Source organism: Somniosus microcephalus, unplaced genomic scaffold, assembly GCF_052327205.1.
Source record: "Somniosus microcephalus isolate GS21.2 unplaced genomic scaffold, FLI_Smic_1.0 unresolved_chr2, whole genome shotgun sequence".
NCBI classification, from domain to species: Eukaryota; Metazoa; Chordata; class Chondrichthyes; order Squaliformes; family Somniosidae; genus Somniosus; species Somniosus microcephalus.
In genome coordinates this window covers 18,669,252-18,678,843 of record NW_028225180.1, presented here as the reverse complement: position 1 = coordinate 18,678,843, position 9,592 = coordinate 18,669,252, and the positions used below count along the sequence as shown (strand labels likewise).

The 9,592-nt window shown below is 54.9% G+C and overlaps 1 protein-coding gene across 2 annotated transcripts; it reads left to right on the top strand.

The window, feature by feature from the left end:
• Nucleotides 1-262: 262 nt before the first annotated feature.
• LOC147092225 (cell cycle checkpoint control protein RAD9A-like) lies at nt 263-2,689 on the top strand. Of its 2 annotated transcripts, none has more exons than XM_085975890.1 (4): nt 263-582; nt 1,116-1,229; nt 1,491-1,764; nt 2,398-2,689. In XM_085975890.1, the coding sequence occupies exons 3-4, from the start codon at nt 1,537-1,539 to the stop codon at nt 2,506-2,508; spliced, it is 339 nt and encodes a 112-aa protein (XP_085832016.1). In that variant the 5' UTR covers nt 263-582; nt 1,116-1,229; nt 1,491-1,536; the 3' UTR covers nt 2,509-2,689. The 2 variants fall into 2 exon arrangements, with proteins under 2 accessions (XP_085832016.1, XP_085832015.1); XM_085975889.1 differs by having other exon boundaries at nt 266-582; nt 2,395-2,689.
• Nucleotides 2,690-9,592: the final 6,903 nt, after the last annotated feature.

Below are 9,592 nucleotides of genomic sequence, written 5' to 3'. Positions count from 1 at the left end.
CTAACTGTACAGAGTCACTGTTTATTCAGGGTAAGGGTCACTCACTGTAACTGTACAGAGTCACTGTTTATTCAGGGTAAGGGTCACTCACTGTAACTGTACAGAGTCACTGTTTATTCAGGGTAAGGGTCACTCACTGTAACTGTACAGAGTCACTGTTTATTCAGGGTAAGGGTCACTCACTGTAACTGTACAGAGTCACTGTTTATTCAGGGTAAGGGTCACTCACTGTAACTGTACAGAGTCACTGTTTATTCAGGGTGAGGGTCACTCACTGTAACTGTACAGAGTCACTGTTTATTCAGGGTAAGGGTCACTCACCATGTATCTGTACACACACAGTTTTACAGACACTCGTGCGTAGAGACACTCAGTCGCACACACACGCTCGCACTCCCAGACGCACACGCCCGCAGACCGACGCCGATGGATTGCTGCCTGATGATTTGCTGGTGATTCGAATCGAACCCGTGCTGCAGGTTTCTGTGTTTAATTCTTTTCCTCGTTCCCTTTATAGGGCCTGTTGGGATTCGCGGAGGTGTCTGGCCTGCCTCTCACCATCCACTTCAATGGCCCCGGCAGGTGAGCTCAGCGCGCACACTCCGCGCCCCCGTCTGCACACTCGGTTCAGGGGCTGCTTGCCTCGACCTTTTGCTGCCGCGGACTCGGCACTCCTCCTGAATGAGCAAGTTCTGACCTGCTCGTGTCAGCTCGACCTCACCGCCGGTGTCAGCTCGACCTCACCGCCGGTGTCAGTTCAGGGAGAGACTCGTCACAGAGCGGCCCCGCATCAGTGTGTGTCTCTCTCCCACCGTCTGCCTCCAGTCTATCTCTGCCTCCCCCCGCCCGCCCACCGGCCCGGCCTCCCCCCGCCCCCCGGCCTGGCCTCCTCCCACCCCCCCCTCGCCCGCTCTCTCCTTTCCCCCCCACGCCCTCTCGCTCCCCCTGTAGTCTGTGTGTTATGTTACACGAGGGTGCGTGGGCTTTTTCATTGCGGGGTGGGTGATTGGCGAGTGTGTTTGAGCTGTCACTTTGGGGAGATGGTGATAGAATCTGAAAGAGTGGGGGAGAGAATCCAGCAGAGGAGATTTTAATCAACTTCTGCTTCACAACAGCCCGGCAATATTCAGCCTGCAGGAGGCTGTCCTCGAGGTGAACTTCGTTCTTGCAACACTGGCGGACGGGAACAGTCGCTCCCAGAGATCCCAGCAACCTGCGGAAGATAACAGGTAGGACTGACCAGTCAGTGTACAGATATCTCCCTGAGAGAGAGGGACTGAGAGACACCAGTCAGCGTACAGATATCTCCCTGAGGGAGAGGGGACTGAGAGACACCAGTCAGTGTACAGATATCTCCCTGAGAGAGAGAGGGACTGAGAGACACCAGTCAGTGTACAGATATCTCCCTGAGAGAGAGGGACTGAGAGACACCAGTCAGTGTACAGATATCGTTGGTGTTGATTTGACTGGATTCTAATTTTCTTTTCTAGCTGTCTGGCCACCAACCTGGGGCCCTCGCGCGCGGACGACGATTTCATGAGCGAAGAGATTGACTCCTACATGATCGCCATGGAGACCACAGCGATGGAGGAGATGCTGGCGGCGGGGAACGGGGTCCTGGGCGACGGGGAAGGTCCACCTCGCAGCCCCACCTTCCCCCTGGTGCAGCTGAGCAAGAGGCCCCTGGGGGGAGGGGCAGTCCAGGAGGCGATGGACGAGGAGGAAGAGGATGGCGAGGTACCAGCCACGCCCCCGCACAAAAAGGTACTCGCCAGTGGTGGGCAGCAGAGGGAGCGCCGCACTGTCGGAGGGGCAGTACTGAGGGAGTGCCGCACTGTCGGAGGGGCAGTACTGAGGGAGTGCCGCACTGTCGGAGGAGCGGTACTGAGGGAGCGCTGCACTGTCGGAGGGGCGGTACTGAGGGAGCACCGCACTGTCGGAGGGGCAGTACTGAGGGAGCGCTGCACTGTCGGAGGGGCAGTACTGAGGGAGCGCTGCACTGTCGGAGGGGCAGTACTGAGGGAGAGTGTGGGCTAATTGGAGAGCTCTTTCAAAGAGCTCTGTGTGTGTGTGTCTCAGTCCTACACCGGGTGTGAGATCGGGCTAACTCAGGAGTAGGTCGGGGGTGGAGCCTGGGCCTTTCCTGCTCTGTGTCTGTGTGGGGAGGGAGAGGGAACCATTATTTGTGATCAGAAAAAGACTAATGCAAACCTTTTCCTTCTCCCATTTTCTCCTGTTCCACCTCTCTCTCTCTCTGTCTCTGTCTCTCTCTCTCTGTCTCTCTCTGTCTCTGTCTCTCTCTCTGTCTCTCTCTCTCTGTCTCTGTCTGTCTCTCTCTCTCTCTCTCTCTCTCCCCCTCCCCCTCCTCTCCCTCCCTCCCCCTCCCCCTCTCAGCAGTTCCGATCTCTGTTCTTTGGGTCCCTGCTGTCCCCGGTGAGGGACAGGACGCGGCTGAACCCGGGCCACGAGGTGTTGGCGGAGGCCAGTGACAGCGACGGAGAGACGTGAGGGGAGCCCCGGGCGGAGCGACTGCGGGGGGTGAGGGATCCCCAGCGTGCACCAGCGTTCCAGGGCAGAGCGTGGAGCGGAGTGAGAGCCAGTGGAAGAAGAACCATCCGAGAACCACCGATCGTGTCGTCAACACCTTTTTTATATCAAAAATTTAAATAAAACTGATTACGGAAACGCAGAGGGAGTTTGGAGTGCTGGAATATCACAAATAGAAGCAAGCCGTTTCCCGGCATCCTGCCAATCCCCCCCTCCCAGGGGGCGGGGGAGTTCCGGGGCCTTTCCTATTGAGCCCAGTCTTCCTCAGTGACGGGGAGTGTTGGCCGGCTATTGGGCCATGGGGACATTGCCAGCCAAGCACAATCCAGCCCTCGTCCGACACCCAACACACACTCATTCACACACGCGCGCGCACGCTCACTCTCACGCACGTATTCATTCACACACTTGCACACACTCATTCACACTCGCACGCAAGTCCTCATTCCCACACTCGCAAGCGCACTCATTTGCACGCGCGCACACTCACACACATACTCATTCCCACAGTCGCGCGTGCACATTTGCACACTCGCTCGCCTGTACTCATTCCCACACTTGCGCACATGCATTCACACTGGCACGCGCACACTCTCACGCATACACACCAGGGCGCGGTAGCGTAGTGTTTATGTCACTGGGCTAGAAATCCCGAGGTCTGGATTAATGATCCCGAGACATGAGTTCACATCCCACCACGGAATTTAAATTCAGTTAATTAAATAAATCTGGAATAAAAAGCTAGTTTCAGCAATGGTGACCGTGACATTATTGGATTGTTGTAAAAACCCACCGGGTTCACTAATGTCCTTCAGGGAAGGAGATTTGCCGCCCTCGCCCAGTCTGCGCCGACACGTGACTCCAGCCCTCTGCAATGGCCGAGCGAGCCACTCTATCTTATCAAAAAAAACCGCTGCGATGAACGGCAGCGGTTGAAGGCGGTGGCTCACCACCACCTTCGCGAGGGCAATCGGCGGCGGGCAATAAATCCTGGCCTTGCCAGCGACACCACAGCCCATAAATAAAACAAATCGACAGGCGCACTCGCGCACACACGTCCCCGGAGAGGCCGCTGGAAATGAGAACTGGAATCCCAGCTCACACCTCCCATTCAAGGGCACTGAGGACAACAGAAGCCCCACCCACTCACATGGCTGAGACTGACACACAGCACAGGCCAGGAATGGAGCCTGGGCCTCTCCTGCTCTGTGTGTGTGGGGCTCTAATCTTTGTCCAATACCTTCAGTCTCTCCCCCAGTCTCTCTCTCTCTCCCCCCCCAGTCTCTCTCTCTCCCTCAGTCTCTCTCTCCCCGTCTCTACCCCAGTCTCTCTCTCTCCCCCAGTCTCTCTCTCTCCCCCAGTCTCTCGCTCTCCCCCAGTCTCTCACTCTCCCCCAGTCTCTCGCTCTTCCCCCGTCTCTCGCTCTCTCCCCCAGTCTCTCGCTCTCTCCCCCAGTCTCTCTCTCTCTCCCCCAGTCTCTCTCTCTCCCCGTCTCTCTCTCCCCCAGTCTCTCTCTCTCCCCCAGTCTCTCTCTCTCCCCCAGTCTCTCGCTCTCCCCCAGTCTCTCACTCTCCCCCAGTCTCTCGCTCTTCCCCCGTCTCTCGCTCCCTCCCCCAGTCTCTCTCGCTCTCTCTCCCCCAGTCTCTCTCTCTCTCTCTCTCCCCCAGTCTCTCTCTCCCCCAGTCTCTCTCCCAGTCTCTCTCTCCCCCAGTCTCTCTCTCTCCCCCAGTCTCTCTCTCTCTCCCCCAGTCTCTCTCTCTCTCTCCCCCAGTCTCTCTCTCCCCCAGTCTCTCTCTCTCCCAGTCTCTCTCTCCCCCAGTCTCTCTCTCTCTCTCCCCCAGTCTCTCTCTCTCCCAGTCTCTCTCTCCCCCAGTCTCTCTCTCTCCCAGTCTCTCTCTCCCCCAGTCTCTCTCTCTCTCTCCCCCAGTCTCTCTCTCTCCCCCAGTCTCTCTCTCTCCCCCAGTCTCTCTCTCTCTCCCCCACTCTCTCTCTCCCCCACTCTCTCTCTCTCCCACTCTCTCTCTCTCCCCCAGTCTCTCTCTCCCCCAGTCTCTCTCTCTCTCTCCCCCAGTCTCTCTCTCCCCCAGCCTCTCTCTCTCTCCCCCAGTCTCTCTCTCTCCCAGTCTCTCTCTCTCCCCCAGTCTCTCTCTCTCCCAGTCTCTCTCTCCCCCAGTCTCTCTCTCTCCCCCAGTCTCTCTCTCCCCCAGTCTCTCTCTCTCCCCCAGTCTCTCTCTCTCCCAGTCTCTCTCTCCCCCAGTCTCTCTCGCTCTCTCCCCCAGTCTCTCTCTCCCCCAGTCTCTCTCTCTCTCTCTCTCCCCCAGTCTCTCTCTCCCCCAGTCTCTCTCCCAGTCTCTCTCTCCCCCAGTCTCTCTCTCTCCCAGTCTCTCTCTCCCCCAGTCTCTCTCTCTCCCCCAGTCTCTCTCTCTCTCCCCCAGTCTCTCTCTCTCTCTCCCCCAGTCTCTCTCTCCCCCAGTCTCTCTCTCTCCCAGTCTCTCTCTCCCCCAGTCTCTCTCTCTCTCTCCCCCAGTCTCTCTCTCTCCCAGTCTCTCTCTCCCCCAGTCTCTCTCCCAGTCTCTCTCTCCCCCAGTCTCTCTCTCTCTCTCCCCAGTCTCTCTCTCTCCCCCAGTCTCTCTCTCTCTCCCCCACTCTCTCTCTCCCCCACTCTCTCTCCCACTCTCTCTCTCTCCCCCAGTCTCTCTCTCTCCCAGTCTCTCTCTCTCTCTCCCCCAGTCTCTCTCTCCCCCAGTCTCTCTCTCTCTCCCCCAGTCTCTCTCTCTCCCAGTCTCTCTCTCTCCCCCAGTCTCTCTCTCTCCCAGTCTCTCTCTCCCCCAGTCTCTCTCTCTCCCCCAGTCTCTCTCTCCCCCAGTCTCTCTCTCTCTCTCCCCAGTCTCTCTCTCTCCCAGTCTCTCTCTCCCCCAGTCTCTCTCTCTCTCTCCCCCAGTCTCTCTCTCTCTCCCCCACTCTCTCTCTCTCTCCCCCACTCTCTCTCTCTCTCCCCCACTCTCAGTAACAATTGATAATGGAATGCTGCTGCAACCGACTCAAAGTTGAAAACAAACAGCAGAGTCCTGGAACCCGGTGTCGGGAGATCGCAGAGTCAAGCGGACAGACGGAGAGAACGTGATCCCCCTGAACCCCTTCACTCAGTGACCCCCCTCCCCTTCAGTGACCCCCTTCACTCGGTGACCCCCCCACCCTGGTCCGGTGTTGCCCCCTGATTTGCCCGATCTCTGCCTCACCCCCAGGTGTGTCCTGTAACTGGGCAACGAGAATGGAGGCTGCAGCCAAGACCTTGGAGAGAATCACCCTCCCTCCCCCCAGGTAGGAGATCGACACCTCTCTCCCCCCCCAACAACCTACACTAGGGGACACGGACCTCGGGGGAACAGACTGCTCCCCCACAGATACCATCCTGGGGGAGTGGGGAGAGAAGGAGGAATGGAGAGAGAGGGAGGGGGGGAGAAAGAGACTGGGGAGAGAGAGGGAGAGGCTGGGGGGAGAAAGAGACGAGGGAGAGGCTGGGAGGAGAAAGAGACGGGAGTGGGAGAGAGAGAGGGAGGCTGGAGGGAGAGGGGGAGGGAGGGAGGGGGCAAAGAGTATAAGAATTAGGAGCAGGAGTCGGTCATACGGCTCCTCGAGCCTGCTCCGCCATTCAATACGATCATGGCTGATCACCGACCTCAACTCACTTTCCCGCCCGATCCCCATATCCCTCGATTCCCCGAGAGTCCAAAAATCTATCGCTCTCTGTCTTGAATATACTCAATGATTCAGCCTCCACAGCCCTCTGTGGTAGAGAATTCCAAAGATTCAATTCAATTCAATTCAATTCGCTTTATTGGCATGATAAGGTACATCTTATGTTGCCAAAGCATCAAAATACATTTATGGTTGAACACATAAACGCAGTTCTATTCATACAGTGTATAAACAGGTATATCCCTGAGTGTATAAATATACAGTCGCATTATTTATATATACTCTTTTCTTAGTTTACTGGTTGTCCCTCTGTGAAGAAATGTCTCCTCATCTTGGTCCTAAATGGCCGACCCCTTATCCTGAGACTGTGACCCCTGGTTCTAGACTCCCCAGCCAGGGGGAAACAGCCTCGCAGCATCGATCCTGTCCAGCCCGCTCAGTATCACATGTTTCAATGAGATCACCTCTCATTCTTCTAAACTCCAGCGAGTATCGGCCCAATCTACTCATGGGAACAGTAGCATCGTGGTTATGTTACTAGTAATCCAGAGGACTGGACTAATGACGTGAGGTCAAATCCCACCACGGCAGCTGGGGATTTTAAATTAAGTTAATTAAATAAACCTGGAATTAAAAGCTAGTATCAGTAATGGTGACCATGAAATTATTGGACTGTCGTAAAAACCCATCTGGTTCACTAATGTCCTTTAGGGAAGGAAATCTGCCGTCCTTACCCGGTCTGGCCGATATGTGACTCCAGACCCACAGCAATGTGGTTGACTCTTAACTGCCCTCTGAAATGGCCCAGCGAGACACTCAGTTGTAACAAACCGCTACAAGAAACACAATAATAAGAATAAAACCGGACGGACCACCCGCATCGACCTCGGCACCGGCTACGGACACGGCAATGGCACACATTCTAACAGGACTAGACAGACTAGATGCAGGAAGGATGTTCCCGATGGTCGGGGAGTCCAGAACCAGGGGTCACAGTCTAAGGATAAGGGGTAAGCCATTTAGGACTGAGATGAGGAGGAATTTCTTCACCCAGAGAGTGGTGAACCTGTGGAATTCTCTACCACAGAAGGCAGTTGAGGCCAGTTCATTAAATATATTCAAGAAGGAGTTGGATATATTGCTAAAGGGATCAAGGGGTATGGGGAGAAGGCAGGGACAGGGTACTGAGTTTGGATGATCAGCCATGATCTCACTGAATGGTGGAACAGGCTCGAGGGGCCGAATGGCCGACTCCTGCTCCTATCTTCGATGTTTCTACCCAGCCCAGTCGACCCGGCAAAGTCCTGACATAGTCATACACACAGAATCATACCTTTCAGGCAATGTCCTAAACACCTCCATCACCATCCCTGGGTATGTCCTGTCCCACCGGCAGGACAGACCCACCAGGGGTGGTGGCACAGTGGTACACAGCCGGGAAGGAGTGGCCCTGGGAGTCCTCAACATTCACTCCGGACCCTATGAAGTTTCATTGTGTTGTGTGGCACTACATAGATTCAGAACAGATCTAGCAGCTCAAAACTGGGCATCCATGTGGGCGGCAGAATTGTATTCCACCACAATCTGTGGTCAGTCATGACCCGGCATATCCCTCACTCTACCATTACCATCAAGCCAGGGGAACAACCCTGGTTCAATAAGGAGTGCAGGAGAGCGTGCCAGGAGCAGCACCAGGCGTACCTACAAATGAGGTGCCAACCTGGGGAAGCGGCAACACAGGACTACATGCAAGCTAAAAAGTGGAATATCTCCATCCTCAGTGATGGTGGAGCCCAGCACGTGAGTGCAAAAGACAAAGCTGAAGCGTTTGCAACCATCTTCAGCCAGAAGTGCCGAGTGGATGATCCATATCGACCTCCTCCTGAGGTCCCCACCATCACAGATGCCAGTCTTCAGCCAATTCAATTCACTCCACGTGATATCAAGAAACGGCTGAGCGCACTGGATACAGCAAAGGCTATGGGCCCCAACAACATCCCGGCTATCGTGCTGAAGACTTGTGCTCCAGAACTAGCCGCACCTCTAGCCAAGCTGTTCCAGTACAGCTACAACACTGGCATCTATCCGACAATGTGGAAAACTGCCCAGGTATGTTCTGTCCACAAAAAGCAGGACAAATCCAACCCGGCCAATTACCGCCCCATCAGCCTACTCTCAATCATCAGCAAAGTGATGGAAGGTGTCATCGACAGTGCTATCAAGTGGCACTTACCAATAACCTGCTCACTGATACTCAGTTTGGGTTCCGCCAAGAACACTCTGCTCCAGACCTCATTACAGCCTTGGTCCAAACATGAACAAAGGAGCTGAATTCCAGAGGTGAGGTGAGAGTGACCACCCTTGACATCAAGGCAGCATTTGATCGAGTGTGGCATCAAGGAGCCCTAGTAAAACTGAAGTCAATGGGAATCAGGGGGAAAACTCTCCACTGGCTGGAGTCATACCTAGCACAAAGGAAGATGGTTGTGATGGTTGAAGGTCAATCATCACAGCCCCAGGACATTGCTGCAGGAGTTCCTCAGGGCAGTGTCCTAGGCCCAACCATCTTCAACTGCTTCATCAATGACCTTCCCTCCAACATAAGGTCAGAAATGGGGATGTTCGCTGATGACTGCAGTGTTTAAAAGCGCCATTCACAACTCCTCAGATAATGAAGCAGTCCATGCCCACATGCAACAAGACCTGGATAACGTTCAGGCTTGGGCTGATAAGTGGCAGGTAACATTCGCGCCACAGAAGTGCCAGGCAATGACTATCTCCAACAAGTGAGTGTCTAACCACCGCCCCTTGACATTCAACGACATTACCATCGTCAAATCCCCCACCATCAACATCCTGGGGGTCACCATTGACCAGAAACTTAACTGGACCAGTCACATAAATACTGTGGCAACAAGAGCAGGTCAGAGGCTAGGTTTTCTGCAGCGAGTGTCTCACCTCCTGACTCCCCAAAGCCTTTCCACCATCTACAAGGCACAAGTCAGGAGTGTGATGGAATACTCTCCACTTGCCTGGATGAGTGCAGCTCCAACAACACTCGAGAAGCTCGACACCATCCAGGATAAAGCAGCCCGTTTGATTGGCACCCCATCCACCACCTTAAACATTCACTCCCTCCACCACCGGCGCACCATAGCTGCAGTGTGTACCATCTACAAGATAGAGTCATAGAGTCATAGAGTTTTACAGCACAGAAAGAGGCCCTTCGGCCCATCGTGTCTGCGCCGCCCATCCATCCCTGTCCAGTCTAATCCCATTTTCCAGCATTTGGTCCATAGCCTTGTATGCAATGGCATTTCAAGTGCTCATCCAAATGCTTCTTGAA